General features: G+C 37.5%; 3 protein-coding genes across 11 annotated transcripts; 1 reads left to right on the top strand and 2 right to left on the bottom strand.

The window, feature by feature from the left end:
* Nucleotides 1-2,935: 2,935 nt before the first annotated feature.
* LOC119991305 (probable serine/threonine-protein kinase WNK6) lies at nucleotides 2,936-6,922 on the bottom strand. Of its 4 annotated transcripts, none has more exons than XM_038837644.1 (8): nucleotides 6,703-6,922; nucleotides 6,100-6,214; nucleotides 5,829-5,866; nucleotides 5,090-5,317; nucleotides 4,772-4,992; nucleotides 4,371-4,528; nucleotides 3,827-4,265; nucleotides 2,936-3,742 (listed from the first exon to the last, which is right to left on the bottom strand). In XM_038837644.1, the coding sequence occupies exons 2-8, from the start codon at nucleotides 6,184-6,186 to the stop codon at nucleotides 3,051-3,053; spliced, it is 1,863 nt and encodes a 620-aa protein (XP_038693572.1). In that variant the 5' UTR covers nucleotides 6,187-6,214; nucleotides 6,703-6,922; the 3' UTR covers nucleotides 2,936-3,050. The 4 variants fall into 4 exon arrangements, with proteins under 4 accessions (XP_038693572.1, XP_038693573.1, XP_038693571.1 ...); XM_038837645.1 differs by having other exon boundaries at nucleotides 6,100-6,210; XM_038837643.1 differs by having other exon boundaries at nucleotides 6,100-6,205.
* Nucleotides 6,923-7,058: 136 nt separating this feature from the next.
* LOC119991308 (UPF0235 protein C15orf40 homolog) lies at nucleotides 7,059-9,252 on the top strand. 2 transcript variants are annotated; one of them, XM_038837653.1, is made up of 3 exons: nucleotides 7,059-7,312; nucleotides 7,423-7,511; nucleotides 7,605-8,861. In XM_038837653.1, exons 1-3 carry the CDS (start codon nucleotides 7,156-7,158, stop codon nucleotides 7,683-7,685), a joined length of 327 nt encoding a protein of 108 aa, XP_038693581.1. In that variant the 5' UTR covers nucleotides 7,059-7,155; the 3' UTR covers nucleotides 7,686-8,861. The 2 variants fall into 2 exon arrangements, with proteins under 2 accessions (XP_038693581.1, XP_038693580.1); XM_038837652.1 differs by lacking the exon at nucleotides 7,605-8,861 and adding an exon at nucleotides 8,897-9,252 and having other exon boundaries at nucleotides 7,076-7,312.
* Nucleotides 9,253-9,373: 121 nt separating this feature from the next.
* Nucleotides 9,374-12,799, bottom strand: LOC119991307 (serine/threonine-protein kinase ATG1t). Of its 5 annotated transcripts, none has more exons than XM_038837649.1 (9): nucleotides 12,561-12,797; nucleotides 12,214-12,470; nucleotides 11,370-11,487; nucleotides 11,220-11,278; nucleotides 10,505-10,569; nucleotides 10,250-10,343; nucleotides 10,067-10,147; nucleotides 9,880-9,991; nucleotides 9,374-9,755 (listed from the first exon to the last, which is right to left on the bottom strand). In XM_038837649.1, exons 2-9 carry the CDS (start codon nucleotides 12,466-12,468, stop codon nucleotides 9,691-9,693), a joined length of 849 nt encoding a protein of 282 aa, XP_038693577.1. In that variant the 5' UTR covers nucleotides 12,469-12,470; nucleotides 12,561-12,797; the 3' UTR covers nucleotides 9,374-9,690. The 5 variants fall into 5 exon arrangements, 4 of the variants coding, with proteins under 4 accessions (XP_038693577.1, XP_038693576.1, XP_038693575.1 ...); XM_038837648.1 differs by having other exon boundaries at nucleotides 12,575-12,797; XM_038837647.1 differs by having other exon boundaries at nucleotides 12,595-12,797.
* Between the last annotated feature and the right edge of the window lie 1,527 nt (nucleotides 12,800-14,326).

The raw sequence follows: 14,326 nt of genomic DNA, 5'->3' as shown, positions 1-14,326 counted from the left end.
ACAACAGCTAGCAGAGAAGAGAAGAGAGCCTCAATCAACTCAAAATAAGCAATCGATGAAGGGCACTAATATATAAGTACTGGAGTTTTGGTATGATTTGAGGTTTCATTGGATTCCTTTGTCAATCACTGTTTGTGAAGGATGAGAGTCATAATTAACAACCACTTGGTTTATAGGGTCGTGGTGAATCTCCCTAGTAATACCATATAGATTTGGAAGGTCACGAGTTTGAGTATCATTATGAGCATGCGTAGGGTGTTGGCCCTACTTATCATATCATTGAATGGAAACGCATTGGTCTAACGGTCTGAGTTTAGGCTCATATCGGATGTCCAAATGATAAGCTTGTATGATGTTGTTTTAAATTACCACTAAATGAGCGGATATGACGATTCGAGTTTAGACTCATATCAGATGTCTAAATAGCAAATTTGTATGGTGTCGATTAAAAAGAGAGAGAGTCATAATTATGTATATCAAGAGGTGTAGCAACCCAATTAACCAAGGATGCCCATATGATTTACTTTTACTTTTTTACTGTTCTACACTTCTACTGCACATCATTTATATTTTTAATACAAAAAACAACAGAAAATAAAAAAAATTTCCTTATTTTTTAACTGAAAAGAAAATAATTAATCAGATTTAAAATGTAGTAGGAGCCCCATCTTTTGGAGATCCTTTGACCATTGACTTAAGATTTAAGAATATTTAGACCTCAATTTATTACCTGTTTTATGCAAAAAAGGGGGAATTAAAAAGAACCCAAAACCTAATTTACCAATAAAGTTTTTTTTATTAAAAATAAAATAGAGGTGGGAACTGTAATGATGTCTAGTATTATTGCACTAAATTAACAGCTCCAAGATTTCTCTTTTTTCATCAATGAATTTAAATAGGGATTAGAAGAACTCTCCATGAAATAATAGTTTGATTAATAAATAATAATCATGTAAATCAAAGCCTAAAACTCTCACTTTTGTCACGTTTTGTCTCTCAAAGAATCCCAATAATGATTACTTATCCTACCTTAATTAAAGATCAAGTTAATTTGATGTAAAACAAATCTGCTTTTTATAAACTTTAAGGGATATTGATGCAATACAATGACTCCTCTTTTCATTACTTGACTTTTATATTAATTTTGTAAATCAACTAAAAACGTGTATAAAATTTATTTATTTTTTTAAACGTCATAGACCAATATATATCATGATACCCAAACTCAGGTAAAAGAACTGGAGGCCATAAAAGACATCCGGGGTACCAAAACGGTGGATTACAATAATTATTGAGACATGAAAAAGGTTGAAACAAAACCCAATCTACCATACTAGTAAAAAACAAAAGAAAGAAACGGTAAATTAACCAACAGCTTCATATACTCACAAGTCAAAATTGAGATTGATGGTTTGGTACTCTTCTCATGCACGTTTCTCAGCTAATATTTGCATCAGAATATTAGAAGGGACTTCTTCAATCCACACCTTGCGGTGAGGAAACAAAAAAAAAACTCGTTTTATTTTCATAAAATTTAACTTCTTAAAGTATAGATTTACAAATTGATTATTTTTTTTCATAAATATTATTAACTAATACATCCAAATTATGAAGTATTAATTACCAACAATAACAAGAACATGGGCAGTCATAATGCTATTGCGAAATGAAAATGATGATAAGGATAATTGGTTTACAGCCAGGATTTCCAAATACTGATTTTCATTTAGAAATAATTGAAATTAAAGATTAAAATCAACATAATTTGATATCATAACTTGTACCTCAAAAGGTTCATTTGATTCCCCCACTAAAATTGCCTTGTTCCTATCCCAAAAAAAAAAAAAAAAAAACTAAAATTGCCTTGTTAATATCTCCGATTATTATTGCAAATTTTTTTTCTTGATTATGAAATTATTCCTCTTACGACTGGATCTGGTTGGAGTATTTAGGGCTTTGAATGTGGAAATCGTAAAGGTTTGGATGGGGCTTGGGAAGATATTTGGTGCGAAAATGAATTTCTTAAGGCCGGTCTTAAGAAATTCATTTTACGGAGTGTCTTTAGGAAACTTAGGGGATGTCTTTAAGAAATTCATTTGACGGTGTGTCTTTAATAAACTTATGGGTGTGACGAAAGTTTATCATTCTTAAGACCCAGCCTATCTTGGGCTTACGCCCTACTTTGGGATGTTCTTAATTTTTTTTATTCACGGAATTGGGCTGAATAGCCTGATCGTATGAAGGCCTAGTGTTGATGGGCTCGACTTAGGGTCCAACAAACCTGAAGAAGGCTCATCCTCATCAGATTGTTTTGCGTTTATGTGCGGACTGCAGAGCAACAAAAACAAAGTTGATTCCAAGACAATACTTACAATCTCCAACTAATAAGCATTTTTTTCGGTCGAGGAGAACCCACCCAAGAGTCGATCCATCCTAAGACACATCCCTACATGGTAAACTTCATCACAAGAATATATTTATAATCTCTAACTGATAAGCATTTTTTTTTGGGTGAGGAGAACCCACCCAAGAATTAGCCCACTCTCAATAAACATTTTTTTTGGGCGAGGAGACCCCACCCAAGAGTCGACCCATCCCGAGACACATCCCTACATGATAAACTTGATCACAAGACTATATTTACAATCTAACTGATAAGCTTTTTTTTTTTTTTGTGAGGATAACCCACCCAAAAGTCAGTCCACTCTGGGACACATCCTTACATGGCAATCCAATCACATAATCAAACTATCAAACTTGAGTACGTCCTCCCTGCGACCAAGGCTACTGGAACACTGATAAGCATTTGATATGTATGTATCTCATGCCATATTATAAACATATAGTGTTCATACAAGTAATAGTTTTTTTTTTTCTCATTTTATTGTACTTTCCATTTTAAAAATAAATAAATAAATTGGGAAAACACTCCAAATTACTCATCAAGCTTCATTTCTCCTTCAGAGGCAAAATATTTACACTTGCTAGAGAAACCCCCGAGACTCCAAATAAAAGATGGAGAGGGGGAGTGAGGGAAAAAGAAGCAACTATTATTCTGACTCTGTTCTTTTCTGTGACACCCTTCTTCTCGTCTCCATGATAGCTTCCTCCCGTCGCTTGGACAACTCATTAACTGCTTCCTGGTACTGAAGTTCAATCACTTCCAAATCCCTTGTCAACTCGTCATCATAGTCTGGATTAGGGAAAGAAACAGCATTGGTTGGTTCTGAGTTCTCAACATGCCCTGATTCTGCAGACATATATGAATCAATGGAAAACTTCTTGAAGTCGAGTGAGGTTGCAGAAAGATATGACATCACAGAACTGTAATCTTCCACCATTGATGTATTTTGATGACTGAAATCATCAGTAGTAGGGTCTCCTTTTGTTGTTTCAATGGATCCTTCAGAAGATCTATAATTGGGGCAAAACGAATTACCCGAATGATTGGCAGATTCCCCTGTTTTTTGGGAAGATCCGATTAACCACTCTTCATGGTCTTGTGAACTGGAGTTCTTCCGAGGGCCCTTAGATGCCTGGATTCTATTTGGAGGAACCAAATGATGGATGGGAAGACAAGATTTCCAACGAGGTATTAATGTCAGTAATAGCACGTCAATTGACTCAGCTATGAAAGCGACAATCTGGTCTTCTAGTTCCAGTTGCTCAACCATTTCATCTGAAACTGAGAGGGCCGTATCGCTGTCAAGGTAGAACAGGAAATGAATATTCCTCACACGACCTGCATGTAAGGAACAGAGAAAACTTTGAGCAATAAAAATGGAACAGATGGAAGCAGATTAGTGACAACATAGAAAATGTTTACCGTTCTGATCAACTATTCCAAGTATTAATGATACAGAATTTACTTCGTTCCACTCCCCTTTCAAAACAAAAGTGGTGCCATTCTTTGCCCTTCTAACCTCCACACATTGACAACTGGATCCTGTTGCATCAACAAATTTATCAAAAGAAGTGATAATAGGAAGCTCTCCATCATAATCAAGATCCACGGAGGAGGATCTATTCCGTGTAGTCACTGGTCCTTCTGACATCAGACAACGATCACCAAAAGCTCCTATTTTTGGCATAACAATATCAGGAAGGGGCAATGGACGATTCTTTGCTGATCCATTCACTTGCAGAAAAGGGTCCATCAGAAGCTCCTTTGCTGACAGTCTTTGAGATGCTGGGAGCAAACACTTTTCAATAAAAATTTTTACTTCAGGATCTTTAACCCTGGACAGGGAAGCAGGCTTTATTCCCTACAAAGATGAAAGAGTTATGTAACTGAAAAATGTTTTCAATAACCAATACACAATTACACATTACCAAATGGAAGCAGATAGTAATTTCTGCAAAATGCTTACAGATGAAACCTTCTTATATATTTGAGCGGAGTTTTTGCATTCGCAATAAGGATATTCAAAAGTCGTCATCTCTAGCATGCACATTCCAAAGGAATATATATCAGCCAACTCATTGTAGTTCTCGTCATACAGTTCAGGTGCCATAAACTCAGGGGTTCCTGCAAAGCCCATGTAAAAGATCAATATGCTAACTTATCATTTGAAGAAGACAAAGGAAAATGTAACATTGTACAAATAACCATATATAGCGGCCATCAATGAAACAATCAGAAAACAAAAAGTGCTAGTCAACACAGGAAATTGCTATCTTTTCTAAAATTTTTAATTTGCACATATATTAATAGCATATTAAGACCCTTGTGAAATATTAGTAATGTTGAGGAAGGAAACGAAAAACACACCTATTACACTTTTGGCAGAAGGCTGCTCCATGACCACTGCCAACCCGAGATCTCCAATTTTGACTTCTCCTTGGTTACCATTAATGAATATGTTATCACACTTCAGATCCCTGTGTATAATGGGTGGGTCATGATTGTGAAGATAGGTCAAACCCATCAAAATCTGCCTAGCCCAACCCTTCACAGCCTTCAATTCAACCTTCGTGTGTTTCTTACGGTACCTAAGTCACAGATAACACCCACTAACCATGGGCATAATCTCACCATAAGACAGAAAAATAGGAAATTTAACTCATGCAAGAAAGAAATTGTACTTACTGTCTGAGACTACCAGAGGTGAATAATTCTGTTATGATATTAACAGTCTTCTTTTTATCATCTATCCATGAATTGTAAAACCTTACAATATTATTGTGCTTCAATGATTTCAATAGATGCACCTCAGAGTAAAGCCTCTCAAGGTCTTCCGGTGACTGTAACACATCATCGATCCGAACTTGACTCCATGCTACTTCTAACCCATTAACTTCATCAAATGCCTTGTATCTAAGTGATAAAAGAATTAAGGAAAAGTTCCAACCCATGAACAAGATTGGCTCAATTCAAACACCATTGCTTCTATTCCATCATATTTTTCTCTCACATAGTTGATAGTTCCAATTAATAGAGACAAACCCAATGGTATAGTTGTTGGGGTGCAACCTAAATGTCACATGTATAATTTCTAGAAATACCCTCTCCACATAATATGTTGGGTAAGATCAACGGAAGCCTCGTGCACGAGAGTTATTTATCTATAGTTCCAATTAGTGAGTTAGAGATTTGTCAAATAAACACTTAAGAAAGGGGAGATGTGAAAAGTTTTGTTGATGTAGCAGTATTGTCCAAAAGTTCTTACATCTTCTTTTTGTTCTTTTTTATCTTGATACTGGTGGTTGACGGCCAGTATCCAGGGTTTACTCTGCAGGTTGGGTCCAATAAAACATAACCGGGGAGGGATTTTACATTCTCAAAAGAACACACAAATTTCTGTGCAAAGAAACCAAATAAAGGATACACTTTCTTGAAAGCACCTTTTCCAAGCACCTCTTTGTACTGTTAGAAGCAGAATTAGTCAGTAAAAATTTAACAGAAACCAATAAAATTAAGCTCATTTCAGAGTATTAGAGGAAGGAAGGAAAATTAAAGAAATAACAGTATTAAAATTTCAAATTTGAGACAAGATCCGCTGGACTCTCTCATACAGAAATTGAAAGAGCAACTTTTTTTTATCTTCTATCCCTCTCCGCTGATTTTCTCAGAAACCACAAAGCAGGCCAGAACCTTACCCGTACATAGCGGCGTGTAGGATCAACCTCAAGAACATCAGGGTCCGGAGGCTCAGCATGCTCATTAGCATCTTCAGAACTCTCCATCGGGATTGAGCTCTAAAATCTAAACTTACTTATGGAAAAGTAGGAAGAAAATCAAAGACACAACAAAAAAGGTCAATGAAAATCTCACAAAATTGGCCACTTAAAACACAGTTCAATGAAAAAACAAATATGGTGAAAATTGGCAGCAACAATCACCAGAAACTATCTATCTATAATATATTAAACAATCCATGATATACCCAAGGAATTTTTTTTAAAAAAATTAAAACTTCAGCTTCACATCAAATTAGAACTCCAACCTTGAATTTACCTTCTCTCAATAACGAAAATATATTCTCCCATTCAAACATCCGGAGAATGTACAAATATTTTGGCAACGGAAACTTGATATTATTAAAGAAAAATCATTAAAAAAAAAAACTGAATCTGGACCTAATTGCAGATTTTGCCAAGCATGGATTCGTCAAGAATTTCACACCTATTACGCATAATTTTTTTTGGATAAACCAAACAATCTGCAAAACCTAAATTTAAATTTGGGACTCGAGCTTTTACCTGCAAATAGGAGAGCTCCCTAACGACCTCTTCGTTCTAATAAACGATCCAAATACAGAAGAGAGAATGCAAAAAAGGGAAGATAAAATACGCAGAACAGAAAGACCCTAACCCTAATAAATCGATGAAGAGATCAGAGAGAAATCGGAACAAGTGTCCTCTTCCAAAACAGGGGAAATTTGCCAGGTGAGAAGGCGAATCTATTTATACTTTATCCGCCAAAAAGCTATAAATATCTGTTACCTATTTTATTAACAGCTCCACTGCTTGACGGCTGTCATCTATAAGGCCCTACGCTGCTTACGTGGCTTCCGATTGATGGTTCTTTTTTATTTAGGTTTGTTGAGGTGGTCGTTAGTGATTGGGCGGTCACTTTACAGGTAGGGTTAGACTTAGGTCGTCGGTTGCGGACCTGTTTAGGTTAACCGGACAAATTGGGCTTGGGGAAAAAAAATGGCTCCGGCGAAGAAGGGGAAAGCGAAGACGAACTCAGGCGACTCAATTGTGTCCACTTCGAAAGCTTTCCCTTCCTGTATCCGCTTCATAGCTCCGTCATCCGTCGCCATCACCATTCACGCCAAGCCCGGAGCCAAGTTATCTTCAATTACCGGTACATAAACATCGCTACACATATGAACACGCGCATATACATGAATTGATATGACTGTTTCGATTCTTTCGAGAACCAAAGTTTTCTCATGGTTTGATTTGTGATTGTAGATTTCAGTGACGAGGCGGTTGGGGTACAGATAGACGCTCCTGCTAAGGATGGGGAGGCTAATGCAGCACTTGTTGAATACGTTAGCTCGGTGAGTTTCTTCTTTCTTTGCCAATTCCGTCCCTTTGAAGAACTTGGATTAGAAATTTTGGTTTTGCTAGCGTGTTCATGGTTCTTCTGTTAGGTAGGACCGTTGGATTTTTTTTTTCAAACCGAGAATAACTCCAACCAAGCCCAAACTCGGACCATGCCAGGCATTTGCTAATCCGACAGACAGGATAGTTGGACCAAGGCCAGCGCAAACCACTTGGGAAATAGTTTCGCCAATTTAGATTCGAAATCTTGACTTCAGGTGAGTCTTTACCTGCTAGGTTATGGCCAAGTGGTTAGGACTCTTGGAAGATACTCATTAGGTTAGTATATACAAAGACAGACCATGGAGGTTTTTGTTTTCTCTTAGAATCTCTCTTCCACCAAAATAATGTGTTTTGATTTCATGCGAGTTTGGATGCTTACAGTTACAGAGACATGATCAGGCATTCATTTGGATGTCGGTAACATTGGCTACAGAGCTTTACTGTTAAAAAATGAGTTTGCAATGAGCTTTTGCCTCCTATATGAAGATCTTTGGATGTTGGTGCACCTACACTATGGAGTTCATATCTTAGACTTCTGATACCTAATTCAACCAAGTCGTGTTCCACTTGTGTTGCTCAATATATTGTCAGTTTGTTCAGGGATTGAACGCCTTGAAGGCGAGTAGCATGAGGGGGGGCTTGTGGCATGGTGGTAAACTTGTTTCAATGAATGTGAAACCTAGAGGTCACAAATTGCGTACATCTTGCCCTTCCTACACCCAGCCCCTTCAATATGGTAACCCAACGGAGTTGTTTACCTTTTTACTTAAGCCGACAATGAAACTATCTTGTCCATTGGGGCGTGGCCTAGCAAAAATTTTAGACAGTTTAAGGTCTAAGAATTGAATTATTTGAAGAGTAAACTTGTGTCCTGTGGGATTGGAGGGTTTGCATTTTTTTTCTTAAGCAGTGCATAAATTTAATTCTTTATGCAAAGAGAGAGTAAACAACAGTTTTTACCTTACTTTCTCATTTTATGATTGCTCACTGGTTCAGTATAGAAATCATTCAAAAAGTTCATTGTTTATATTGCATGGGAAGTATATTACACCGTTTAGGTATAGAAAAAGAGAAGAAAAACCAGTCTGTACTCCTAAGAATTTTCAAGTAGAGGCCTGACTAAAAACTGCTGCTAGGATATCTATACTTGGATTGCTGTGGGAGTTAACAACGATCCTCCTCATCTGAGTTGTGATTTGAAATTTTGGTTAAGTAGCTAAAAGTACAATGTGTTTGGTTTTTCAATGGAGATTATATTTTATTTTATCAACAGATATTTTTATTCAACTATAGTGTCTTCAATGTGTATCAAAAAAATGACCTTATTCTCAAATGACAGGTTTTAGGGGTGAAGAGAAGGCAGTTATCTATACGTTCTGGTTCTAAATCAAGAGACAAAGTCATAATCGTGGAGGAGGTGACTCTAGAAAGTGTTTTTGAAGCTCTGGATGCAGCTTGCAAGTGCAACTAAAGAAGAGATGAGAGAATCAGTTTCTGTATACGTTGATCTTGGTTCAGTGTTCCTCACCTGATTAAACTGGTTTAGGATCTTCTGTTACTTGTCGTTTAAGTGTTTGATTATTGTTCTGTAGATAACCAGTATAATCTGACATATTGAACCCATCCCTTTACATTTTCTGTTTAAAATTGTAACTAGACAGCTACATATAGGTTTTCTTCTCTTCTTTCATCTTTTGTAGTGCTTTGACATAGTTAATGGCATTCAAGCCTATGCTCTTGCCTACCAACCGTGCTCACATAAAATGTATTGTCGTCATCAAAACAATAATCTTAAGGAGCATATTGGGATGTGAAATCTGAAGGAGAATATTGGATTAGATAAGTAGGATTGACTACATGAATCTATAATACAGAAATCTCTGTTCCTGCAATGCCAAATTTGTTCATTTTCAGCAAAACATCAGCATCGCCTGTTATCAAATAGCACAAAGAAGCATGCTAACCTAAAGAATACAATGCTGCTGACATTTAGAGAAGCAGAGAATATTAAAAACTGAAGACAAAATTTGATGACCTCGGATTGGCGCTTTTGAAACAACTTCTTATCTTGATAGGAAAATCCATCCTGAAAGTCCAAGGAACATTCAATTCCCAAGCCCACGATTTTTTTCACTATTCCACTTCTATTCTTTTCAAAAATCTATGTTGATAGAACTCGTCAAATGACAAGCGGTCCACTGCAAGATGTAGGTTATATAAGATCAATAGGTTATATATGATCAACAGTTAAAGCTATATATAATCCATTGGGTTGGGGCATAAAGGAATGTGCAAGAAGTTGATATTGACAATATGCTATACCTGGATTTAAAGCAAGTAGTCTAGTACAAATGTCAACACAATCTGGATGCAATCCTGGAAGAATGAGCTGAGAAAATGGAAGGCATGTACATGACTTTATGTTCCGCAGCAACTGTGAACAACAAACTGTCTTCAAATTTGGAGTTAGAGCACTATTATGCCTCCTACTTCAGGCTAAAGTTCTTACCTGAACATTACTCCTACCGTGAAATGGAGGGTAGCCGTTAAGAAGCTCAAAAAGAATCGCACCAGTGCTCCACATGTCAACCTAACATCAACTTCAGAGCATCGGTACGATCCAACTTAATCCAAAATTGAAGGGTTTTTCTCATTTGATCCAAAAAGAGGAAGATGTTGTGTTTATTCTTACCTTTTCATCATATCTTTGGAATTGAAGTATTTCTGGAGCCATATACAATGGGGATCCACATACCGTGTCAGCATAGCTTCCTCGATGCACAGTTCTGTTTCCAAATAAATGAAGGTGAATTATTGAAATGTTGGATTCTATTCAGTGAATTTAACAAAAAATATTATACTTGAAAAGAGAAATTCCAACACTTAAGCCACTTCAACTTTTGGCAGACCTAACCAATACCATCACACTTCCTTCTAATAGATTTACCTTGAAAGACCAAAATCGGCTATCTTGAGCACCAGATCATCCTCAGAGCCAGATAATAGAATGTTCTGCTCTAATAAAAGCACCATGTAAGTGAATCTAAGGAAAGTGAAAAAACATGACTGGAAAAAATTCTGCAGTCACCAATCACGAGCTCGTAAGAGGAAAAGGAATACCCTATTTATTTCAAAAAAATAAACAATTATTTAGAAGAGAAAAACAGATTTCAGAAGTTCAAGAATTTATGTGACTTTCGCATTGACCACTGATTTGCCTTTAATCTTAATGCCTTTCTTTAATGTTACATTGCCCGTGTGGCACTAGAAGAGATGAAATTTAAGAATGTCAATCCACCCTACTGCACAAAATATATACATACAAACATCGTGGGAAATAAGCTTCTATTTTACTAAATACTAACCCCTTTCAAGAGTATAAATCAACAGGTTACAACATGTTAAATTGTTGATTAAAAGAGTCCAGCATCACTTTGCCTGTAAAGGATGGTAGGTGGGAGAGGGGGCAATTGCATGCTGCAGTACATCACAGATATACCAGAGAGATTCTAACAAGAAAGGACATCAATCGTAATCAACTACAGGCTACGGACGAAGGATCCACCCAGAAGAAAGTATTCATCCATCAAGTGAACCAAGATATATCTCAAATGTATAATAGAGTAAACACAATCTCAAGCCAAGTGTAATACTAAACATACCTCTGGTTTCAAGTCTCTATGGATGATGTGGTGGGAGTGTAAAATTTTCAACCCAGCTCCTGTACCACAGAAGTCCATTGACAAAATTAGATCTATTGTTAAAAGAAATACAGAGCCAAACTACTAGCTAGACAAAAAATAACGAGGAACCAAGCTGCTGCATGAATCTTCTGGCTGTCAGCTCCTGAATGTGCCCGTGACAACGAATGAAAGAAGCTAGATTTCCACCAGAGCATAACTCCAAGACAAGGAACATACAACTTTCAACCTGATTTCCAAGACAAATCAGCTTCTACTTTTTGGGTTATCATTTTATCTACAAATAGATACAGTTTTATGCACCCAACAAAACAGCCCCAACAAAATAATTTTTTTGAACTACTTGAAAGGGGAAAAAATAAAGCCAGTGGCAGTGGTACCCAATATCTTCTTTGAATTTCATTAGCAACAACTAACCACATATTTCACTTGCTGCCAACTAACTACCAAAAACGACCATGTTTCACCAAGCTTTCCAATAACTGACCTTGAGCAACTTAACCACAACCAAAACTACATCTCCCCTCAATCCAACACTGTAAGGCCCAGCTAAATTCGAGATTTAGCAAACCTCCTAGTTAAATTCCAGGTCTAACAACCCTCCAATAGACAAACTCAAGACTCAAAAAACTCAATATGTATTTGGTGATACCTTGGGCATTCCCTAGGCATCCTTTTCTTACAGATAGAAACCCTAAAGAAACTAGGAAATACAACATATAAGGAATTATCATTCTAATTGAACAATTACCCTATTCCTAATCCAATAAAAATACTTGATTAATTTTCTACGCTTGAGATATGACAAGAAAGAAAAAAAATCGAGTTCCATAACTGGATTTAGCACAAACTTATACTAAATCAGCAATTGACAAATCAAACTCCAATAAATCCTACCAGAACCGACACACTAAAAAATTAATCAAGACAGCGAAATTCTTTTGTGAAGACTAACCTCGAAGGCGTCGTAAAGGCGGATGATATGTGGGTGATTGACAGAGGACAAGAAGTTGAGCTCACACTCCAAACAGCTTCGTAGGTGTTTGTTGAGTTTTGAAAGGTAAATTTGCTTCAATGCCAACTCCTCTCCTATCACAATGTTATCTGCCCTCCAGATTGTGGCGAGAGAACCCCCTCCAAGCTTTGATTTTAACACGAAATCCCTAACCCTAACGGATTCGAATGGCTCGCGTGTAGTTTCCAATTCCATTCCTGTTTCGACAGAGAAACAGCCCTTAGATTCATCCTAAATTCACAAGTATAATCAGAGGGCTACAACTTGTCTCATATTGGAAGACGAACAGTGAGAAAGATACTTCAGATTCCGGCCACTGACCCGACCAAAGGTTCTCGTCGGTTAGACTGCCGTTGGAGATGGTTGGCACCGTGAGGTGAGAGACTTGAATTAGATTAAGCTTCGGATCTCAATTACTTCGCCGGAAACGGTTACCACAGATGGAAAATCGACATATTAGGCCGGTTGATACCTGAGATGTTCACTTTGCCGCCATAGACTGAGAATCAGCCATTCAGGGGACACAGAGAGACGAGATTCTAGATAACGATTTTTCTTTCGGCCAGCTTGCTGCTGACATGTCACGTTTTTGGTCGTTTGATTAAATGAATGGCCAAGATGATAGGAGTTTAGATAATTTGAAATTTCAACAGCTGCGATCCCCGTCCGGCAGTCCCTGGGGGAGCAATTTTTCTTATTGGGCTTTCATGAGTTAATCAAAGCCAACAGAACTCAAACTTGAGGCCAATAGGCCTATAGATTGAACAAAGTCTTAGTTATTCTGTGGTACATATTAGCAAATGCCAAGTTAGACAGATGCTAGAGAATAAAATATTATTTTTGATAATTGATAACCATATCATAAAAGTTTGTCAATTGAACATTTGATAGGGCCTATTTTAGGGCCATCATGTCCATGTGCACATGAGTTTCCCACATTACGATAAGGATAAGTTGAGCCAAAACCCAGCACGTAGCCACAATAATATTGCTTTCAGTGAAAATCGAACTCAATATCTCTCAAATTCATACAAGTTTGGCTTTAGAGAGATAAGAGAATAAAATATCCGCTAATCATTAATCCACATCCAACACTTTATGCCTGATTGACACAACTTAGTTAATCACGAAATCAAGTAATGTGAAGGGAATAATCTTCTTCTTAATTTCAATTATATTATTATCGTAGTTATGACATTTGATGAGGTTCAAAACTCTCTCTAATTATGAGGACGTCATCGATGGTAGGGTTGAAGTTAGGATCGTTCTGGTCGCTCTGAATGATGATCTACACAACCAAACACGTAAGTTATGGGGGCCCTGAGGGTGTGCTCTGCTCAAGAGGACCTATTCGACGCTTAAGTAAATAAACAATTAAAAAGGGAGAGTGTTCGGTGTCCGGAGCTCTCTTATCTCAATTTGCTATTAAGTGTGCTAAAGTGCATGAGTTGTGATTCAACTTTTTTTCTTTACCTGTGTCGGAGTCATATTTAATATGAGTTAGAAGAGAATCATTTATGGAAGATCATGGGTATCTCATCATCAATGCTGAGATCGTGGGTGAGTGGATCCACAATTTATTGCTTCATTTGTAATTGATCTTATTGTGGGCTCTTTCATATCAGGACATGACATCTTCATTAAATCGAGCACGTGTGCTTGGCGGAGTATCGAGGATGGCTCTTTAGTCATGCTAAAGAGCTCTCATCCTCTACTTTGACGCTCTCGGGGACTCTTGGTCCTCTTATAAACTCTTGGTCTTTGGAATACAAAGCATGTGTGATGTGCTCGGATGGCACATCGAGTGTAACGGCCCATCCCGTAGGATCCAGTCGGGCCCATGGACCGTTACCCCCAACCCCTCACCAACCCAGCCACGGCTGCGGAAGGTAGATTGTTGTTGAGAGTCGAACGCATCACCTCTCACCCTTTCAACACAAGACCCTATACAAGGCGAATTGTGTTACCAACTAAGCTGGGTTGGTGAGGGGTTGGGGGTAGCGATCCATGAGCCCGGCTGGATCCTGCGGGATAGGCCGTTACATCGAGGGTG

Source organism: Tripterygium wilfordii, chromosome 22, assembly GCF_013401445.1.
Source record: "Tripterygium wilfordii isolate XIE 37 chromosome 22, ASM1340144v1, whole genome shotgun sequence".
Lineage (NCBI taxonomy): Eukaryota > Viridiplantae > Streptophyta > Magnoliopsida > Celastrales > Celastraceae > Tripterygium > Tripterygium wilfordii.
The sequence above is the reverse complement of the archived record's forward strand: the minus strand, read 5'-3'. Positions and strand labels throughout refer to the sequence as shown.

What these genes read in the sequence shown, in the direction of transcription:
- LOC119991308 (XM_038837652.1), top strand. Translation starts at nt 7,156, where the DNA reads ATGGCTCCGGCGAAGAAGGGGAAAGCGAAGACGAACTCAGGCGACTCA. An exon ending in CAAGTTATCTTCAATTACCG is followed by an intron (nt 7,313 to 7,422) that starts GTACATAAACAT and finishes TTGTGATTGTAG; the next exon opens with ATTTCAGTGACGAGGCGGTT. An exon ending in TTGTTGAATACGTTAGCTCG is followed by an intron (nt 7,512 to 8,896) that starts GTGAGTTTCTTC and finishes CTCAAATGACAG; the next exon opens with GTTTTAGGGGTGAAGAGAAG.
- LOC119991307 (XM_038837649.1), bottom strand. Translation starts at nt 12,468, where the DNA reads ATGGAATTGGAAACTACACGCGAGCCATTCGAATCCGTTAGGGTTAGG. An exon ending in AAGATTCATGCAGCAGCTTG is followed by an intron (nt 11,279 to 11,369) that starts GTTCCTCGTTAT and finishes TCTGTGGTACAG; the next exon opens with GAGCTGGGTTGAAAATTTTA. An exon ending in ACTACTTGCTTTAAATCCAG is followed by an intron (nt 9,756 to 9,879) that starts GTATAGCATATT and finishes TACATCTTGCAG; the next exon opens with TGGACCGCTTGTCATTTGAC.
- LOC119991305 (XM_038837644.1), bottom strand. Translation starts at nt 6,186, where the DNA reads ATGGAGAGTTCTGAAGATGCTAATGAGCATGCTGAGCCTCCGGACCCT. An exon ending in ACCTCTGGTAGTCTCAGACA is followed by an intron (nt 4,993 to 5,089) that starts GTAAGTACAATT and finishes TCTGTGACTTAG; the next exon opens with GTACCGTAAGAAACACACGA. An exon ending in TATATAAGAAGGTTTCATCT is followed by an intron (nt 4,266 to 4,370) that starts GTAAGCATTTTG and finishes TCATCTTTGTAG; the next exon opens with GGAATAAAGCCTGCTTCCCT.